This window comes from Alligator mississippiensis, chromosome 1 (genome assembly GCF_030867095.1).
Source record: "Alligator mississippiensis isolate rAllMis1 chromosome 1, rAllMis1, whole genome shotgun sequence".
NCBI classification, from domain to species: Eukaryota; Metazoa; Chordata; order Crocodylia; family Alligatoridae; genus Alligator; species Alligator mississippiensis.
In genome coordinates, this window is record NC_081824.1 from 114,354,142 (window position 1) to 114,376,532 (window position 22,391).

At 41.5% G+C, this 22,391-nt stretch overlaps 1 protein-coding gene across 3 annotated transcripts in view; it reads left to right on the forward strand.

Annotated features, from left to right (window-relative positions):
* The window catches only part of ENPP3 (ectonucleotide pyrophosphatase/phosphodiesterase 3), a 91,557-nt gene that overhangs the window by 28,457 nt on the left and 40,709 nt on the right, over window positions 1–22,391 (forward strand). For all 3 annotated transcript variants that reach the window (XM_059713092.1, XM_019479662.2, XM_019479663.2), the window contains exons 3-8: window positions 2,287–2,409; window positions 8,691–8,816; window positions 10,403–10,463; window positions 16,065–16,162; window positions 20,544–20,623; window positions 21,266–21,385. In XM_059713092.1, the coding sequence (XP_059569075.1) occupies window positions 2,287–2,409; window positions 8,691–8,816; window positions 10,403–10,463; window positions 16,065–16,162; window positions 20,544–20,623; window positions 21,266–21,385 (608 nt within the window). The remainder of the gene's footprint in view (window positions 1–2,286; window positions 2,410–8,690; window positions 8,817–10,402; window positions 10,464–16,064; window positions 16,163–20,543; window positions 20,624–21,265; window positions 21,386–22,391) is intronic.

Here is a 22,391-nt window from a genome sequence, read left to right on the forward strand (position 1 = left end):
CCATAATGTCAATTTCCAGCAAATTCGCTCCTGTTCAGCCCTGCCACTAGGGGTCAGCCTCAGCTCAACCCCAGGGAACCTCTCCTGCCCCACAGCCAAGGCCCCAAGTGAGCTGCACATATGCCAGTAGGGGCCAGGGCACCAGATACGAGAGGCACTGGCCAATCACATCTTCCTGCACTCCCCACTGTAGGCCATCTGGATAGCTGCCCACAGACCCCCCACCCCCATCACCATGCTCACTGCATACAGTCCTCAGAAGAACACTTTATTCCCCACAACAAACAGACCCCCCCACCCCACAGCCACTCCACACCCTGAGCATGCCCCTGCTCTGTGTCCCAGTCACAGCATGAGGAGCTGTTCGTGAGAACCCTACCAACTATGAAACTATGAGAACCAAGGAGTGTCTGACCCACTGTGCCTTGCTAATGATGGCCATGGTGCCTCTGGTACACCTGCACACCCAATGCTCTCTACACTACCCCTTCTGGGGTCTCCAGGACCTTGTATCCCTGCTGGGCTCAGGTGCCTACATGTGAGCATACCTGGCCCCCCACTCCTCCCACAACTCTACACTACCCCTTCTGGGGTCTCCAGGATCTCTCATCCCTGCTGGGTTCAGGCACTTACACGTGAGCATATCTGGCCCCACTACTCCCCCAGCTGACTCCAAAACCAACTTGAAGATGGGGGCTGGAGTTAAGGCACGCCTCCTCACCTTTCACCAGGGAGGTAACTGGCCTGGCATTTTCTGGGGACTCCCGTGCCACCAGGAGCCCCACCAGACCACCCTTACCCAGCAGGGTACAGTTTTAGGTCATGCCCAGGACCAAGAGCTTCCAGCTCCTACCTGCAAGATGTGCCCATGAAGCAGTTCAGCCAGGCAATGCTCCTGCCTGACCACCAACAGTGAACTGCTCTGTTTATATAGGCATCCAGTGTTTTAAAATGGCTGCCACAATCAAGCATCTGCTGGCTGCTTGACGCAAATGAGAAGTTGGAAGTGGAATGTACCATCAGGTGCATAAAGCTAAGTACAAGCTACTTACTGATTTCCAGATGACCTTTAAGGTGTTAGATTATACCTAAAAAGCCCTAAATGGCTTAGGACTCCCCAGAGTGGGGGACTGCCTGTGTGACATTGCTACAATATGGCCACAGTGAACCACTGAATGTTGGAGAATTTGGTTCTACTTGACACTTGCTTATCCATAGCCATCTGATCCCTGAAGAGTTTTGTAGGCATCTGTGGTCAATCATTCATTCTGTTGCATGACTTTTTCTATTACCCAGCTTTAGGTAATGGGGAATAGATTTGTGTGAACCCCTTGTGTGCTATGGAGATGCCAGTAGTGGGTTCCTTGCATGCGAGCCCTGAGGTGCACAGGTATGTTCAGCACTCAGTGGGTGAAGCAAATGGGCTACAAGACAGACCAGGGCTTCCCGAGTCTGACTGTGGTGCTGGTGAGAGTCAAAGTTGGGGGTTTATAGTATAGATCAATGACAGCTTTTGGTTTTAGGGAGATATTGTTGTGATTGCACATTCTCTGCTGTGTGCTGTTTGCCTCTTCTTCTACCTCGGAATCTCTTCACCGCAGTCTTTCTCCATACCTGTCCCTCTTACCCTCTTCTCTGCTGTACTGACCCCCTTGCTTCCCTTTCCGACAATGCCATTTGTCCAGTTTTCTTACCATTTAGCTCCTCATAACTAAGCCATTCCCCCACAAATTATGTAATTGGCATTGTCCACAATGTTTGGATCTCTTTCCTGACCCTATTAAAATAGTGAGGTCTATGCACACAAAACTTACGTGTTATGAACACAAACTTGTGTGCACATATGCCTGCTTAAATACATTTATAATTAAAATATCCTTTTCTGCCAAGATTAAGTTTACAAGAGCTCAAGCATGAGCTAAATAGTGCTTAAGCATGAGCTAAATAGTGCATTTTTTCCTCATAACACCGCTCATCATAACATTCATCTTTATTTTGATTTATGACCTTTTTTTGTTCCTAACCAAGTATGATTATTCAGCTATATAATGAAGCATGGTGTGGTTGTCATCTAATTTGATGCAAATGGGTTCATATGTATTACATTTTGCTAAAATGTGTTGAATGTGTTGATGTGCTGATTCAGTAAACAGTTTTTGGAAATGATTCAGAACATTGTCCTTTGGACCCCTTGGCTGTGTTCCATGTCCTGTGCAAGTTGTATTCTAAAGGATGGATACTCCTGCTACCTGTAGAGCTGAAAGATGCCTTATGTTTGCTTTTCAGTCAGCTGCAGAAGCAGATGTGATGAAACATTTAACAAATACCTGGTGGGTTGCCACTGTGATAGCGGCTGTAAGGAACGTCAAAATTGCTGCTGGGATTATGAGGCTATTTGCCTGGAACCAGGTATGTCACCTCAAAAGTTATACACGTCAGTCTAGCCTTTGTATTTTTCCTTTGAGTGTAGAACACAGTATGTGTAGTCTGTTATTTACTTTGTAACGAGTACTCCCCACACCCAATCTGTCTCCAGACTTGTTTCGATCTTATCCTGGCATGTGATAAATTGGGCTGCTGACAGGCATTCATTTGAAGGCACAATAGGATCTGATCCACAATTACAACATCCGTGCCTCTTGCCATGCTACACCTGCATAGCAGAAAGCATGATTTTGTGATCAGGAGTCAGCTCTAAATTGTGACATACTTGTCAATTCAGGGGGATCATGAATCTGGACTTTCCCTGCACTGGCAATGTGTCCAATAATCAGCTGATTGACGGCTGGCTCTGGGGACTCACAGAGCTGATTTGAGCCCTTGTGTAGTTACCAGAGCCAGCCAACAATCAGCTAATTGGGGCCACCCGAGGGCACAAGCCCCAGAGTGGGCCCAGTCAGCCAAACTTCTGACAATCAGCTGATCAGGACTGCCCTGGGGATCAACTTCTGGAGAGGTCCTAACTAGCTGATTGTTGGCAGGATCAGATCTGCACTGGGGTTCCAGGCCAATATGGTCCCAATCTGCCCTCAGCTGGCAAGCACAGCACCAGGATTCAAGCCCTGGTGTGGCCCCTGACAGACAAAAAAACAGTTGGAAACCCTGGTGCAGTCCATCTTGCCACACGCTCAATTTAAGGCAGGATGGAAACCAGTCAGAGTTATTACACATTTTGTGTAATAACATTGTGGCTGGTTTTCTGTTTTATTGCAGCTTTAATCTTCTGAACATATGGCCAGTTTACACTGTAAGAAATGATTAATTGGTTAATTGTGTCTTAAGCATACCATCTGCCTGGGCCTTGGGGACTGTTCTGTGTGTACCATTGATATGCAATGCTAGTTGTAATTGAATGTAATGTAACATAAAATCTATAAGGTTCCTCCTGAAGGATTTGCACATTTTGTGTTATGGAGGCATGTTCTTTTTAATCAAGAATATGGTTAGTGAAAACTTCAGTGTAAAATATTCAGAAAAATCCATTAAAAATGTACATAAAATCAAGCAAGGTATTTTACAGATAACTGAAGCACTTTCATCCGTTTGTCCAGATAAGGCACAGGTAAGAGCACAGCTGCTCTTTATGCCAGGGTAGAGAATGATGAAGGACCTATTTTGCTCTCACACTAGTGAAGTTACTGGGTAGATCTGGTATGCTGTGTTCTCAAGATGGTGCATCACACAGTGTTTATATGGATGTGGGTAATGTGAACAGTAGGCTTTGGAAGTCTCTGTCTATTTCTGCATTTTATCCAGCATTTTCTGAACGTACATTTCCCTGACATTTACTGTGTATGAAGGTAGGGTAGATGCGCACCTTTATAGACTAACTAAATAAGACATAACTATGTATTCTATTTATTTGAATGTAAAATGACCCTGTGTAAGGTGGCCCCCCCAATAATTCCACACACAGAAAAATTATACATTTATTATAATTTTCCATCTATGGAATTTTATTATTGGAGGGTCATCTTTAATTCACCCTCCTCCCCTGCCACTATTGTAGGTGGAGGGGGGGGAGGTGATGATGGGGGCAGTAATGGGGCAGGTAGTGGGATACAGACAGTGGAGGAGGCAGTAGGGAAGCATGTGGTAGGGAAGACGGGAGCAGTAATGGGGCAGGCCATGGCAGGGAGCAAGCAGTGTGGATGCAGTGGTGCAGGCAGTGAGAGAGGCAGGCAGCCTGCTACCTGCTGCCTGCCCCCTCCGCCCCACTTACTTCATGCTGTGCCTGCCTCCCCCACCCCCCACAGCCTCAGGTTGTCCCAATTCTCCCTTCCCCTGTTCCCCCTTCTCCTTTTTTCATGCTGCTTCTGCCACCCACAGCCTTAGGTCTTTGCCTCTCTTCCTTCCATCTCCCCCCCACCCCAAAGTCTGTCCCCTTGCTTGCTCCTCAGTGCCCCCTACCCTTTACCTTTGCTCTGCACTAGTAGGCTCAATTACTGCAGCAGCCCAAGACGTGGAGCATGGTACCAGCCTGGCCACATAGCAGTGGCACAGAGCTGTCACTGCTGTTCCAACCCAGCCCTGTAGCAGCAGCACCATGCTCCATGTACTGGTCTGGAGCATGGATGGAGCCTACCAGTGGCGGAGTGAAGGTAAGAAGGGGAGGGAGAGGGAGAAGCGGCATGGAGTAGGGCAGAAACTGGGCTGGGGGCTACCGGGGAGGAGTGGCAGGGTGTGTAGGGGCAGGGGTCAGGTGGCAGCTGTGGCTTTGGCTCCAGGTTGGGGCCAGAACTGCAGCTGCCTGTCCCCACCAACTGCCTCAATTGTTAGGCAAGGAGATTTCTCCCCAGTATTAAATGGTGGTGGTGGGGAACGACCTCATCTTCTACTTGAGTAAGTACTCAACTGTGGGATGCTGACAATGTGATGATGGGTTCTGGATGCCACCGCCTGGGCTGTCCATGCCATCCTGGGCCTCCAGCCTCACTGCCTCTGGGCCCGCTGGGCCAGCCAGAACTGGTGGCAGCACCAGGTGGTCCAGGCCACCTGGGATGATGAGCAGTGCCTGGAGGCATTCAGGAATACCCGGGCCACTTTCCTGGACATCCTGGAGCAGCTCTGCCCATACCTGAAGTGGCTGGCCACCACCATGTGGCAGCCCCTCCCTTCAGACACCCTGGTGGCCATCACCCTGCTGAAGCTGGACACCCTGCCAGCCTCCAGTATATATCTATCTATCTAGTTATATATAGGTAGCCAATCACCTCTCTCTTCTCATACACTCTATATGCCTCCTTATTTCTGTCTGTCTGTCTCAACTCTGCAGCCACTTTTGGCTTCTATTGAGTGCATCTACATGTGTACTTTATTGGGCTAATTAGCTCCGCAGTAAAGCATCACTGTCTACACTTGTGCCAAAATTAGGGTGCAGTAAATTAATTAACTCCACTAGAATACTGTTGGAGATAATACTATCCTATGGTGGAGTAATTATGTGTGCTGAAACACACATGTAAACAGTGATGGGGTTGGCTGGGGCATGAGGGTGCTAAAGTGTGGGGACTGCCTACTGCCTAGCTGCTGTACTTCAGCACCTTTGTACCCTTGTACCCCAGCCGGCCCCTTCGCCACTGCCACCTGACACCACCACCCAGACTTTATTATGTTGCTTTAATGGCATGTGTAGCTGCATCCACTGAGACTTATAGTAGGGTCATAAAACATTTCATCCTTGCTTTTTTGTCACTTGACATTGAGAATATGGGTCTGATTCTTCTCTTAAGAGAGTTAGTATGACTTTTGCTATATCCTGAAGAACTACATTCAGAAAGATGCTGGACAAGATGCAAAAATAGACACTTTTTCAAGTGGACACTGAAGCCTCTTTGGGGTCACCAGTGTCATCTCAAGAAGTGTGGTGCCAGCAAAAGTCACAGTCAGGAGTTTCCAATGTTAATCTTTTCTTAAGAAGTGACCAGAGGCTTGGTTTGGTGGCAAAGAGTCAGCCAGGTTTATTGTTTACAAGTACAGCCCTACCACACTTTGGCTTAATAAGTACATCAGACTAGGTGTTAATACATTTATGCCTGTGATAAGGTAGTTGGCACAACACCACATAGGCTCCCCTAAGCTGCTACAAAGTTCCTGTATTTTCCAACCCTCCATTTATACAGTGATCAAAGCAAGTTGTTTATCATATTATATATGTATCCTGAATATCTTAAACTGTCCTATACCCTGGGCTTGTTTCACATCCTGATCTAAGTGTTCCTGTTTCAGCCTTATCATCCTACAACTTGTACAGCCATCTCCCCCTCACATCTTTTGGCAGCAGTGCACATCTGGCCACATGCTAAGATTTGTTTATGTGAGGAGTTCATGCATAGGTTTGCTCATCAGGCTTATTCTGGTCAATACTTTAGCAAAGCCTTTGTGCGAGCAGTACATAATGATCAATGCTCCAGCAAGGCCTACACCCTCTTTGCCTATTAATCACACCCGTATAACCATTACGTGCTGTACTGCAGGAATTATCCTGATATATACAAATTAGGAGTTTAATTTTCAAATGACTTTATGTACATCTTTATTTTTACCCATTTGGCTGGTGGCCAAGAAAATCTAGTATCATCTCATGCAGAAGAGTTATTAACAAGTGTTCAATACTCTAGAAAACTATGACTGAGGACCTGATCTAACCTTCCCTAAAGTCAAAGGAAAGACTCCTATTGAATGTGGTTACCTTTCGATCAGACCTCTGGTCAGTCTGTGGGTGCATTAGTCTTCTGTTTTCCCCACCATTTCTTTAGATATGAGCTTGTCAGTCATGCTGATATTGGCCTTGTTGCTGATGTCCCTTAGGGCACAAAACCTGGCTGGTTTAATCTCTGCTTCAATGTATTGTGCAGATTTCACCAAAGATATGGAAGTTTGGTGGAACTTCATTTGAGGAACCCGAGGCACTCTACTTGAGATCTCTTCCCAGTTTAACATCAAGCTATTCTTGACTATTCTTTGAGCATGACTTTCAACCAGTTATGCACCCACTTCATAATATTGACTAGCTGTTAAGAAAGGTTGTGGACACTGTATTGACTAAGCTCAGTTAGTCAGTTAATTATGACTTTTAGGAATATAATCAGTCAGTCTCAGATAATACATTGTCCATCTGTGGTAGCAATTTATGGCTGTAGCAATTTATGGAACACCTTAAGCACACTTCTAATGCACCCATATTATAGCCCATCTCTGTACAACAAATTAACTAATAAGGTATTTAATGCATCATCTAAATCTTACAAAATTCTCAACACATTTATTAATGTCAAGCAAAACAGCTTCTGCTATGCTTTGCCTTTTTTTGAATAGTTGATTCCAAAAACTCAGAAAGCCCACAGACATAAGTAGCTATACCCTGTAGGAGAGTACCTGCTTGCAAAGCAAAAATAGGAACATGCATTGTCTCTCTGGAATGCTTTTACTTCCAGCACCAAGAAGTGTTATAATTTTGGTGAAACCATAGCATAAGTCAAAACCATAGAGTGATTTTTTTATTGCTTCATAGAAAAATTGTATTGGAAGGGTTCCTCAGGCATTCATCTAGTCCAAGCCACTGCTTGAAGCAGGCAAACTTTGCTTAACATGTACTTAAAGACTTCTAAGAACAGAAATTCTTCTCCAGTGCTGACACATCCACATGGTTAGAAACTTGTTTTTAATATCTAATATAAATCTTCCTTGCGTCCATTACTTCTTGTCTTGTTGCTTGGGGAGAGAGAGAACAATTGAGAGCCCTCCTTTTTACAACAGTATTTAAAGACTATTCTCAAATCACCCCTCAATTTCCCTCTTTTTGACTAAATAATCCCAATTTTTCCAACCTTTCTTTGAGTATTGTGGTTTCCTTTAACACTTGTAATATTTTTTGTTTCTGTCCTCTGAATTCTTTCCAATATGTTCACATTTTTCTTAAAGTGTGTTGCCCAAAACTTAGCACGATACTCCAGCTCAGTGCTTGCAGGTGCTGAATTGTGTGGAAGAATTGCTTTTACTTGCCCTTGACTTGCATATGACATTTCTGTTAATAGATGCCTCAATGCTGTTAGCGTTATTCCTACCAATATTTAATTATTGACTCATATTTAATTTGTACTGTAACTTCTAGATTGTTTTCTACGGTACTTCAGCCTGGCCAGTCACTTCCTATTTTACATTTGTGCACTTGATTATTTTGTCCTAAACGCAGTTCTTTACACCTCTCCTTATTGAATTCCATCCTATATGTTTCAGACAATTTTTCTAGTTTATCAAGGTCCATTTTAATCCTGAGCCTGTCCATTCCTACTCCACCCAGCTTGGTGTCAAATTTACCTAATTCCATCCCTCATGTCATTTAATGAAGATATTGTATCTAAGACAGATCTTGACTGAGCTCTCCTTCCAGTTTTAGTCCTTAGTATTCAGCTATTTGTGGCTACTCTTTGAGTATGATTATCCAACCAGTTATCCATCCACTTTACAGTATAATCTAGACCATTTCTATAGTTTTCTTATGAAAAAGTTGTGGGAGACAGTTTACAATTTTGCTAAGGTATATACAATTTAGCTAAGAAATAATAATATGAAAGTTGATTACGAATATATATCTACATATTATTGATTAGAAGTAAAGTTTATAAGCTTAAAGAACACAAAACTAAAACAATATGCAGCATGGGGGAATCAATGGTGATTTTTTTCAGTTCAAACTTGGTCGTGTACTAAACTTCGTTGTGGTGAGAGACAGAGATCGGGAAGCCTCTGTTCTTGTTCTGAAGACTGCTTAGAGAAGAAAACCTGCTGTGTGAACTACAGAAGCATTTGCAAAGGTAAAGCAAAAGTTTTAAACATTTTTAAAGTGTTTATTGTCATAGGGATATTTCCAGGAAAGCACACAAGTAAATCTTAATTTGAGAATAACCTATGGGGACATCCTGCTTGTTAGTAACTATGAAATTTCATACAGCTTTCAATTTGAACAAGTTAAGATTTTCTTTTGGGTTAAATAATGTTTCAACAGACTGAAAGACTTTGGGGAAGTTTCGGGGTGAAATACCAAATATTTGAGATTGATAGGAGGAAAGCAACTGCTTGGGAGGGATGCAGTGTGTATAAAATTGAACTCTTAGGAATTAAAAAAAATATTCCTCTTGGGGTGGCATCTTCAAAAAAAAAGGAAAAAAAAGAGAGAGGCACAGTTCCTGCTTTGTACTTTGTACAGTCTAAAAATATCACTACTGTCTGTAATGACATCAACTATGATGTTAGAGGGGTGTTATGGAGGCATATGACAAGTCTAAGTAGCCTTTTTTAAAATTATGAGTTAAAAATATCTAGACCATCTTTCATATCATTGTAATTGTATTACTGGAATCCTTTCTCACCTGATTTCCTGAAGGTATTTAATGTCTACATTTTATATTAATTACATCTTGTGGCTCCTCAGTGTTGAGGAAATTAGGCCTATAGCCCAGAAGAGAGAGTACATCACACAGCTTACATGGCTGGTAACTTTATTCTTCTGAACAGGAATAAAAACTCAGAGCAAACATGATGTCTGAGGAGGTACACAGCATAGCAACATTTAAATAAACAGAGGGCATGTCTATATGTGCCCATACGACAACATTGCTACTGCCGGGCACACGGTTATTTTTAGCCATGACTTGGCTGGAGTGGTACACTATAACAAGAGAGTGTGCCTCTGTGCCAAAGTAGTTGCTGGTCTTGGGCAAATGCATGTGATCACTATGTCACCATAGCACGTTGCTATGGTGACATAGCGTCATGTGTACATGCACCAATAGGGTGTTTTTATACATGCTGCAGAGGTGTGTGTGTTAATTAGAATGGCTTCTAGAGCCGCTTTAATTAAAGCTCCCAGAGTGTCTTGTAGCTCTGGTATCTCTACAATGTTCCCACACTTCAAAATGGTGGTGGGGGCATTTTATCTAAAGCTTGTTGAATGCTAATTAGCACGCTCCAGCAGACTTGAATAATCATGTCTGCTCTGAGGCATTGTAATTACAGTGTATCGGGTCAGCCTCCCACCTCATGTACAGGTGCCCACATATAATAGCTAATGGACAATACATCATAATATTCATAGAAGACCATTGCCTTTAATAACTCAGAACTAAGACCATTGCAAAATACTGAGAGGGATTTTCTGCGGGAGACCTACTACTCTATCCGCACCATTTATTCTTCTCCATTATTGTTCTGTGTCTATTTTGTTCTTGCTTCTCTTATTCCTTTCCTTTTTTCTTCTAAAGAGATGAGTCAATCATTAACCTGGATATGAGAAGTTTATGAGTATTAAGCAGTATTTCAAAAACAGCACCGAAGATGCACAGGAAACTTCTTTATGTCGTTTTTTTAATAGTGTTTCAATGTCTTCTTTTGTCCTTTTCAGGTGAAATGAGCTGGCTGGAAGAAAAATGTCCATCACTTGATAGTCCCCAGTGCCCAGAAGGGTAGGATAAGTAATGTTTTTGTGTTTTCTTTTCTAATAGATAGAATGTTATAATAATCAGATATAAGTGCATGCATTTTTGTGGTTGCCTATAATATTAAATAGTATTTTTTTATTTAAAGACTGCCTAAAAATGTGGTAAGTCTTTTATAACCGCTGAAAAAACTGGTTCCTACCATAAAAAATGAACATGTAGTTTAAGTTTTAGACAAGAGATGGATCTTCCCTAGCTAGCAGTGGCAATAGCTCCTTAAGCTTCTCTTTGATTGTGAATGATAGCCACAACCAGTACAAGGTAAGGAGGGAAAGAATACAAAGATGTGGTTACTAGTATTTGTTATATGTTATATGTAAATATTGGTAATTTTGAAATAGAGGTACCAACAGGCAACACAAATGTGGAAGAGATAGCTAGAGTTTGAGATACCTAGAGGCATTGTATAAAGATAGAAAAATACAGCTATAGACACTCCCTTTCCCATGCCCCCCCACTGCCCCCCTCCCCCCCTGCGCACTCTCCTGCAAGGTTGGAGGGAGCAGCGGGGGCTGCAAAGGCACCTGAGATGCTGGACTTCAACCTAACTTGAGTCAGGAGAGGATCTGGTACAAAAGTTTGATAGACCAGTCTAATCTAACCCAGGACATATGATACTAATTCCATTCAGGTTTATCTTAGACCAAGTTCTGCCATTTTTAAACATATCTGTATGCTCTGAACTTCTGTTCTGTTACACGTTTAGACCAGTTTCTGAACACTTATGCTGGTTTATGTGTAATGTCTGGACCTGGCCTGTATTTAGCTGCATCAGTTTTCAGACTGGATGCCTAAGAGCAGTCGCCCTATTTTTTTTTCTACTGTCTTGCATTAGAAAACTCTCAGAATGAATATTAGAAAGTTCTTAGCCTAGACTGATGTAGCAAGTAGGAAAGGAATATAATGATAGCATATTGTCTTGCTGTTCTTTTCTGCTCCTCTGTTTAAGGGGATATACTCACAGAACTGACTGCAATATAGTGCAAAGACACTGGAACTAGCTTTCTGTTAGCTACTGGGAGCTGTCTAGATATAGCAACACAGAGAACAGTATTAGCCACTGTCTGAGTACTTACCCCATTCTTGGTGTGAGCTTTGCAAACCACACTGAGTCCTGTGCTCCCCTCAGCTACCACCACTGTCACCTGCTGCTACCCTGTGTCCTGTCACCACCTAAGCTGCCTCCCATGGAAAGATTGTTTCTGGTAGCTGAGTTTCAAGCTAGCTTTAGTATCGCTACAAAAATAACTGTAGCATAGACTTCGATGTATTTGTATGTTGTCTGTCATCATGTCCTACTCTTTGGGTCAAGGAAACTTTCTCTATTATTGCTTGTGTGGGGTCAACTGTAATGTGGCCTGACCCTAGACCTAGATTCAACTTTTTCTCACTGATATTAATTTAATAGTTTTCTCTTATTATGGTCATGTTATCACTGCTGTACTGAATTGTCTCTCCTCTAGAAGTCCTTGAATCTTGTTCCTGAGGTGTCAGCTGATGACTAGATTGGATTGCAAAACTTTTGACTTACTCAGTGTCTTAATTAACCAGTATAAAAATTTTCCGCCTAAATGTGAATGTTTATATTGTAAAACAGCACACCAATTTGTCATATGTAACTCGAATGAGAACATATGATCAAATCCAGATCAACACTTAGTTTATGAAGACCAGGAGTCATTTTTACAACTATTTATCAGAAACAGACCAAATTCTTTTTCTGTAGTTGAATTGTTCATAGTCCATTCTATATCATTATTACAGTATCCGTAGGCTATTTCAGAGCAAGCACCTGACAGCAATTTATTCTAGTCAGCATCTCTGCAAAAATGAATAGCTATTATGATTTGTGATTACCATTCCTAAGCCTAATAAGGAATTTTTATTTGAGGAAGCTATGATGTTATTTGAAAGATGTTGGAGGAGGAGAAAGAAAAGGTTAGGTAAATATAACCATAGGTGGATCCAGGATTTTGAAAAGAGGGGTGGTGCTGATGGAGTGGGGGTGGTTACTAATATGCTAGGGGGCTAGCACTATATTATTCAGTTTAAAATTGAAGTTAAGACAAATATAACTATTGGAATGTAGACTGATTTGCTTGATTATATATAAAGCTTAAAAAAACACAGCAAATTAGACAAAAATAGTTAAAATAGTCAAAAGATATTGCGTCAATAATCCTGTAGTCATTATACTTAAATGTAAATCTTATTAAGATCCATAAGAAAAAATCTAACCTTCCTGAGTGTCTTGACAGTGTCTGCAACACATCACTGTCAAACGTTTTTACAGCTGAATTAATATTACCATTCCTGAGTTACGTTTTTTTAGCTAGAGTTAAAAACAGTCGGCAGGGCAGTGAAATGAGAGAGAGACCTTACCCAGAATATCAGACAATAAAGAAGAAAGGATAGTCTGGACAGTGGAATATCAAGACTAATTAAAAAGGAACAGAGTGTTTTTAATACCTTTGGAGTAGATAGAAATCAGTCTGAAACAGGGAGATGACAATGAACCGTGAAGTCAGTTGACTCTCTACAGTGCCTGAATAGAAATGCTGCTGCCCCCACCCCTCCCAGCAGTTAGTTTTAAAGTTTGGGGGGGTGGAGGAATTATGGGGAGGGGGGTGGTACAACTGTCCCACTGCACCCTCCCTGGACTCCCCTGAATGTAACCACCTACAGTAGTCTGGCTATTAGAATTACGATGTACTTATGCAAATATTTTTACATACAAATATTTGTAACCACCTGTAGTAGTACAATCTCATTCCAAAGTTCAAGAATTCCTGCATGCAATTCCTTGATCAGAGTATAAAAACAGTACCTCTTAGGTTAACAAATAACTTGCCTTTTTTGAAACAGATTCGTAGCATTAAAGTGGGATACATATTGTATTCCACAATCTGTGGTGCTCTCTAATGTCAGACTAGTTTTAAGGTTAGACTGGAGTAAGATTAGAAATGGGCCAGGTATAACCTGCTTTGAAATGTCCTTAGGAGATTTCCTTATTGTTGTAAAATGGTGATTTTAAATTAAAAGGAGTTAGTATGTATGATTCTCTGGATAAATCACTCTCTATTTTAATTGGAGAAATTGTGCTAGAACCTTGTTACCAATGACTACATATAACAATCATTGTAGCTAGGAGAGTTCTGACCCAATGCAATAGAGTTCTCTATATACTGAGTGTGGGGTTCCTTTGTATAGAATTGTATTTTAATTTTTTTAGGTTCCATGATATTCAGGTCCCTAATTTAAGACAATCTGCTGAATTATCACTCCCGGCTATAAATTAAACCATAAAAAGCTAATTATTCATAGATTGTAAAGCTGAAAGAGACTTTGGAAGATCATCGGGTCCAGTCCCCTGCACCAAGCAGGAAAGATAACTGAGGGTCAGGTGACCCCAGTGAGGTGACTGTCTAGTCTTCTCTCGAAGATTTCTAGGCAGGTGAAATTATGCTGAATTACAGAACTGGAAGACTGTGTGCTACCCTTGTCAACCATATATTATAAAGAGAAAGTGTTATAATGCCTATCCTATTTACATTTTCTTAATGTACTATGTGCATGGGATTACAGGTGACAGAAAAATGGTTGTTTAACCATCCCCAAACCATCCCCAAAGATCATAGCCACATTTTACTCTTCAAAGCTCACTGGTTCCCAGGTGCTGAGGTACCATAGGGCACTTTGAGATGCTTTCAAGAGTACCTTGGCCTGCCGAGCAGTGTTAGTACCGTTAGATGTGCAAACAGGATTTACAAGATAAACCCAGAGATTTCAAATAGGAATCCATAGAGTTTAAAAACATTCTGAACTGGTGTGGGCTTTGAGTTCTTTTAGAATAATTGCTTTATTTATTTATTTATTTATAGTAAAAAATCAAGTGAAAACTAACAGCTGAAATATTTTGAAAGATACCTTGAGTCTAAAGGGCCTTGTTACACAGTAATTTTGGTTAGCTCCTGGAGCTTTTAACATGACATTAACACCTGAAACTAGTTGTAAGCGCTAGTTAGGGGGCTCAAAGTTATGCCACTCCAGGCTAGGATTATCTCGGATGTGTGTTACCCAGCTCATGTTACACTAAGGTATAGACACTCTAGTACACTTTAATGTAAATGAAGTATACCCCACCCTGTCCTGCTGGTTTGGCTTAGACCCACTGCCTCCCTCCAACCTTCCCAGCACCCCAGATCCACACTCATTGTCCCCCATCTCTGCCTTCACCCTTACTTGTGGCTGCCCTTGCTGTCTTTCTTGGAGGAACAGGCAGGGAAGGGATGATCTGTCTGTCTGGCCACCACCACTGCTGCTGCTGCTTTCTGGGCTGGGCCCAGCCCAGAGAAGAGCAACAGCCTGTTAGCACTGGTGGTGGGGGGCACATCAGGCAGGTTAACCTTTCTCTGACTGCTGCCCTGGGACATACAATGTGCATAGCCACAAGTAAGCCCAGGGGGGAGTCCTAGGGGCAGGAGGGGCAGGGGGCAACCCCAAGGGACTGGGAGGAACTTTGGGTGGGGGATGGGGGAACCCAGGGAGCAGGGGGCAAAAGGGAATCCTGGAATAGCGGGGGAGGGATAAGAATTTTTCAGTCCTTCTGCTGGCCTGAAGTGTGACTGCTCCAAACACGAGTTGGTGCTAACACTGAGCAAGATTTGTGTGCCTTACAGTGTAACTGGAACATGCAACAATACCCTAATGAAGTGAGAACCACTGTCTTAGCTAGAGTTTACTTTAACAAGTGTTCAGATTGTTATACTTAGAGAGCAATTTAAATTAATGTATGCTGCCATCACAGCTACTATATCTGCAGAGCTTACTCAGTGCTAAGGGTTTTAGTCTTGCTTATTTATAGTAAATAATAAAAAATAGCATATGATTAAATGCTAAACTTTCTTAGTGATACTGATCAAGTCAATCTGTTTGTCAATTTGTTTGTAACCTCAACATATGCTCCAACTCCATGGAGATGGCAGAAGATTTTAGTGTGAGAAGAACTTGGTCTACTCAGAAAGGAAATGTAGGAAGATATTTAGAAGAAGTCTTCTGCCATTACAAGAAAATGTTATTCTTGAAGTTCAGGCTAATTGAGTAAAGTTACTTGAAAGGGGACTGTTAAAATATTGAAACTCTTTGTGGAGACACACTGGAAGATGATGTCATGATCCACTGAGAGAGGAGAGAGAAAACTGAGGCCCTCGTGTAGGAAGGTGAAATTGTGAACAAAATCAATAAGAGTTGTGCTAACTAGGTCCAGATTTGGCCCCTACTCCATTGAGTTTTTTTATAACTTATTTTAAAATGAAACCCCATGAGCTGATTTTTTTTGGTTGTAAATGTACTTAGTGCTCCTCTTCTGGCACTCTTGAAGCTGTTCATTAACCCAGTTTTGAAAACTGCTACAAATAACCTTCCACTTTAATTCTCATTATTATTATTTGATTTTCCTAAAATTAAAAAAAAAAATATTTGGAATTGATTTTACCACATGTTTGCAAGCTTGAGTGTAGAGCTCCAAACTAAGCTTCTTTGTGATGACAAGTTTTTGTATTTTTGTAGGTTTGATCTGCCACCACTTATCCTCTTTTCGATGGATGGCTTTAGAGCCGAATATTTACAAACATGGAGTTCTTTATTGCCAAATATTGAAAAACTCAGTAAGTTATCAAGTGTAATGACTACTGAACAATTAGAAACTGTAAGCAGGTTTTTCAGTCTTGTCTTCTATCTTATGTATGTGACCTCCTAGTCAACTATAGCAGCCTTGTCTTCTGTGGTTTGTCTAGATTAACTTTTGCATTACAGCACATAAAATCACCCACTGACCACTGGCCATTTAGCCTCTGCCATGTGATTTCAGATTTAAAACAAATATTGAGAAATGTTTTTTCAAATATAGTCTGAGAATATATATAAAGTTCCAGTGGAAAATGTAATGCATTGTTGTACCCCATTCAAGAAAAATACAGTAAGCTGTAATGAACCGTCCTATTTATGTAAGGACTATCATATATTTCTATACTAAATTATGTCATAAAACTAAGGAACAATTTTATGGGTAAAAAAGAAACCACTCAGTGAGACAGACTTTTTGAGTTAGGTACTTGGGTCTATTCATGGTCAATTGCCTTTTTGGCAAGGGCGTTGGGTGTAATGTGGGCATGCTCACTCTGGGTATAAGGGGGCAAATGGCAGCAGGGCAGAGCCCCCACTCCCAGTGCTGCCATGACCACATCAGCGCTGAGAGTAGGGACTTGGCCTGGCTACCACTTGCTAGCCAGCATGGAGGGGCATGGGATGTGGGTGTGGCAGCAGTGGGAGTGTGGGCTGCTTTCCCTGCTGCCACTTTCCCACTTCCTCCTGGAGCGAGCTGCCCCTGCATCGGGGGAGCTGCCCCCTCCCTACATGGCTGGGCAAGTGGCAGCAGGGCAGAGCCCCCACTCTGAGTGCTGCCAGGCCCGCATCCTGCACTCCCCCCCACTAAGTAATGCACCCCCTGCCCTGTCTGGGCAGCTTATCTCAGTCCCAGTCCCTGCCTCCCCCATGCCCCTCCCTCCTTCAACCCCAACAGACTTACCAGCTGGAGGCAGCTGTATCAGCTGCCTGTTTAGTCTATGGCTGAATCTCTGAAGCAGTGCCAAAGCTTTTGGGTCTGATTTGGCTGAATCAAATCAGGACAGTGATTCGAATCTCCAGATCAAATCACTGTCCTCCAAATCAGCTGAATCCAAATCCAAAGTGAATACTTGCCGCTTCATACAGGCCTATTAAATGTCATTCTAAATTTATTCAGCTGTTTATGGTGATTACAGACTCATTCCTAAAACATGCAGATTACACTGAATCTGAAAATTAAGTCAGTGGGAGTTGAGGTCCTCAGCAGAAGTAGCCTCTGTGCATACCTGGAGCATGCTTCTCATGAGAATATCATAAACACTTTAAAATCATAGCCTAAAGGCCAAATCCTATTTCACCTTTATGCATGCAAGTGACACGTATCTAGATACTTTGGTGCCATTTTTGGCACTTATGCAGCTCTTACTGTCTATTGCAACCTGTACCAGGTTAGGATATGCCAACCTGGACAATAAGTGCCTGAAACAAGGTAGTAGGAACAGATGCCTCTCCTACATTTAGTCCAGTAACTGTCTTTTGAAAACTTATCATAGGAGGGGGAGGATTGTAGGCTTCCCTTACTCAGAAGAACCTGTATCTCCCAATTTTCAGGGAATTTCTCAGACCACCAGGTCCCCAGTGGAGCTGGCACATTTCCATTGCTGTTTATCATTGTAGGCAATAAAATATTAAATACAAGTTTCAGAAAAATTATTGGGGTCCCCTCCCTTCCAGGGCAGCATCCATTTCACTGAGTCACACTTTCTCCAGCTTCTCTCTTTTCCTCCTGCTCCACACATCTTTTCCTCTTGGCTACCCAGACTAGAAAACCTTTGAATGCCTAGCTGATTGAGCAAAGATTAGAACACTTTTGCTAGGAAGTATGAGATGCAGGTTCAGAGTGCTTAAAGGGGGATAGAGATCCAAAGAAAGTGCTCTATCTAAAACTATTGGGCTAAAAAGTAGAAGGGATAGTTCTCCATTTTTCGCTTTTGGCAGAAAAACTATTTGTAGTTTTTATTAAACTAAATGTTTAGGACTTATGGGGTGTTATATTTGTACTTGGGTGTTTTTATTCCTCTCTGGAGCTTACACAAGCCATCGTGAAGCTCTGTGTCAAAAACTGCAGTTATGCTGCTACCTAAGTGGTATGTAAATGCAAAATAGGATTTAACCCAAACTGTTCTCAGTACCTCTGTATAGACTTATATTCTTCATTTTCTTTGCAAAAACAGTAGTCTGAATTGACATACACAGTTTTCTTTTTAAGTAAATGCTTAAAAATTGTTATGGTTGTAGCAAGCTGCTAAAGGTAATCAAACTCAGTTTGTGGTTCACTAGTTACAGTTAAAAAGGATTGTAAAATGTCATAAAGTTAAATTGATTTGTGTTCTTATCTAAGTGTTTGATGCTTTGCTGACACTGAGTCAGGAGAAGAAATCTGAATCAGCTAATAAGCATAGCATTTCAAGTTTAGTTCAAGCTCCTTTTGAAACAGATGGAACAGAAATATGTGTTTATTAAATGGAACAAAGAAATATTAACTTTAAGCTTTCAAGAGGTTATTTCAAGCCAGGCATACTTGCAGTGGACATATAATAGTTGAGCAAAGGGCTAGCAAGTGTTGGAACTGATTCTAGCTACAGATATCTGACACTTGTACTGGTGTAACTTAGCCGGGCCTAAGGTGACTACAGGCTTTTCATGAGAAAGCTTTGCCTCAGAGTAGAGTAATTTATCTCAGCGTAGGTCTAAATGGTGTGCACCACTCCACTTCTACCCCAGAATAAAATTAAAATGTTCCAGAATAAATATGTTGTATATTTTCACCAAATGACGCAAGAGACCAAGGCTTGATTTCCTAGTTAGCCACAGGCTTCCTAGGTGACCTTGGGCACAACCCTTAGGGCTAAACTGTATTTGGCTTTGTCTAAGCAGCACATACACAACCAGGTAACTGCAGTTTTTGGCCCTTAAGTGTAGTTTGTGGTTCAACTGTGCATACGCTTGCTTGTTACACCAACTGGGCATTCTCTATAGGGCCCCATTTTGGCTGGGCTGTACAGTTAAAGAGGATCTCCCATGTATGCATATAAAGTCAGAAACAGACACTACCACATAAAGCAGATCAGCTGTGCTGTGGTATGTCTGGTGAAACACATATTGCCTGTTGTCCCACCCACTGATGCCAGGGAGCAATGGGTAATATGTTCTACTGGGACTTGAGGGGCTCAGTCCTGCACACCCTAGGAATTCCCACAGAGGATCAGGATCCTCAGGTCCTGGGGGCCCCTGCCCAGCCTTCCCAGCTTACCAGGACTGCCTCCTAGGTTCTCTGGGGCACATCTGAGTAAGCTGGGAAAGCTTGCCTAGACTCATGCTGGAGATCCCAGGGATCTGCCTGACTTTTCCTGCTTACCCAGATATACCCCAGATATTCCAGGAGATCCTTGTTAAATAGGGAAAGCTGGGGAAGGTTCTCCCAGGACTTAAACAGCCCAAAGCATATGCAGGAGTTTCTGGGTTGTGTAGAATCTGGCCCCTCAAGTCCCTAAGCTCCTGCCTCGGGTGGCTGGAGAACACAGGCAGCTCTAGGCTGCCCACACTCTCTTGCTATAAAGCAAATAGATGTCCCCCACAATAAAGCAACACAAATTCTCACTACCTTCTGTCGTGGCTACAAACGTGGGCATTTGTAGCATGACAAAAGTATGGGCTGTATCAATATCAATACAAAAATATATCCATCTGCTTTCACTTTGTACCTCTATACAAATCGTTGTGGTAGCACAAAGGCAAGGAAAAGTAGTGTCTGTTTCTACCCTAAGATTTAGACTAGTCCAGAAATACTAGTTAAATAACAATTACAAGTAGTTGAGGGGGGACTAAGGATCCTCCCAACTTTTAGCCTATGATTAGGGAACTAGCTCAGAGAGCAGGGGGCTTACATTCTAGACTCTCTTTGGCCAGATAGGATTTGAACCCCACATCACCAGCTTCTAAGGAAAGTACTTCAACCAGCAGACCATAGGCTAATCATTATACAAAACCTTTTCTAGTCTTCCTCTTAAAGTCCAGTGTATATAATTGAATGTAATATTCAATTGATAGAATGGATAAGCAGTCCTGGGACAGTTTATGCCCCATTACCAGTTTTTTAACTGAGTGACGCATCTGGTTTATTCTCTTCATCTTGGGCCCCCCATATCTGCCTTTCTTGATTGTCCAGTAACCCATGGCTTGGTAGTTAGAGCACTGTGCTAGGAAACTGCAGTTGCAGGTTTAAATTCCCCCAGGCAATGGAACTTGGATGGACAATATCTTGTTTTTAAATATTTGATAAGCTTTATTTTATAAATATTTAATATAATTATTAGAATTGTTCAGGAAATAATGTTGTAATCACTCCAATATCTGTTGCAGAGATATGTGGCACACATACAAAGTACATGAGAGCTGTGTACCCCACCAAAACCTTCCCAAACCACTACACTATTGTCACAGTAAGTGAGAATTTACCATTTTTACTTTTCATTAGTTATATAGCATACTAGAATTTAGATTCTTTGGCTGAACTTATAAGAGAATGAGTCTGTTATAACGTGTTAACAATCTGATTTTAGATGTGACACAGGCATGGAAGTAATGAACAATACATAAAAGACAGATAAAGTTATAGAGGCATAAAACATTATGAGAAGCAGTTTTGAGGGAAAGGGGCAAGATCTCCAAATTCACATGTGTATTTCTTGACTCAGAAGTGGAATATAAGCCTAACTCTATGGACAGACTACTCCTGCTCCTTGTAAGAACAGGATTGAATAAGGAGAGCTGTGTGTCACCCAGAATATGACTAACCTATTTATGATGACTGTCTTCTCTGCTTATATATATATATAGTTGGCATTTATTATATGTGTTTACAGGCAAAGAAGCCTCTTGTGTCACAGCAGTTTTACCAGTTTGGTTCAACAGGGGAAAACAAAGAAGCTGAACTATTCATTGGCAGCCGTCCTAATGATATATGCAACCCAATAAATCTTTTCCCTTTTTAACGTACCTGTCTGTGATACAGTCAGGTAGAAATAATGTTATATTTAATGTGATTTTAAGGTTTAGACTTCTTAATTTGTTTTCCTTCTCAGGGTTTGTACCCGGAATCTCATGGCATCATTGACAACAACATGTACGATGTAAGCTTGAACCAGAGTTTTTCACTTTCTGGAAATGCCAAATTCGACCCCATCTGGTGGAAAGGAGAACCAGTAGGTGCCATTTTGTCTATAGACCCATTTAAAGCCTCAGGTTTAGCTCATATGCCAACATATAAAACAAAACAGTGCAGAATACCAAGCTGCATTATATCAAGCATCATCAAAATGTTTCTGTCATGCTGAACGTCTTTCTGTGATTATTGCTACTTGCTTAAGGGACACCCTGCCTTGGTTCAAAGTGGATGAGCTGCTTAATGTTGAAATTATTTTCTAAAAATGAAAAAAAAACCCTTTATTTATCTGGCATGACACTACAAGAAAAGAAGACTGAAAATATAGTGGCCAATATAGTGAACTGCAGCGAAATCCTGGTTCCATGAAGTAACCAGAAGTTTTGCCCAGATTTAATGTTTGGTATTTACATGTACTTGAAAAAGAAAAAGAAATGCTTGAAAATAGTTTAAGGTTCTCAAAATGTCCTTAGCTGTCATATAATTTATAACAGTCAAACACTGAAAAACAAGGAAATTAATAGTAAAATACTTTATAAATGTGTTACTTCTCATATAGTAAACACATTAGCTGCTTGCAGATGTTAAAAAAAATCCCAGAAAACGTGCCTTCCCAAGAGAAGCAGCACGTTACTTTAATTTAGCTCCTCAGCATCTGTATAGATTGGGTACTTCAGTGGGGCTTTTTGGGCACTCTTATCTAAAGCTAATTCAATCAGCTATTAGATAAAAGTGCCAAAAAAGCCTCACTAAAGTGCCTGATCTAAACAGATGTTGGGCAAGCCAGGTCAAATTAATGTGCTGCCTTTTCTGGGCATGCATTGGGCTTGGCACAGGGGCACATGGATTTTAAAGTAAAGTGCTGATTTTCTTTTTTTTTTTAATGTCTGCAAGCAGCCATTATTTTAAAAGTAAAAATACTGCGCTTTTCAGCACAAAACCAGAAGTTTAGCTCTGATCCAGCTGCAGTTAGTATTTTTCTTTCACTAGTAATCTCAAAATATAAACACAGCTCAATTAAAAAAACCCAACAAAATAAAAGGGTT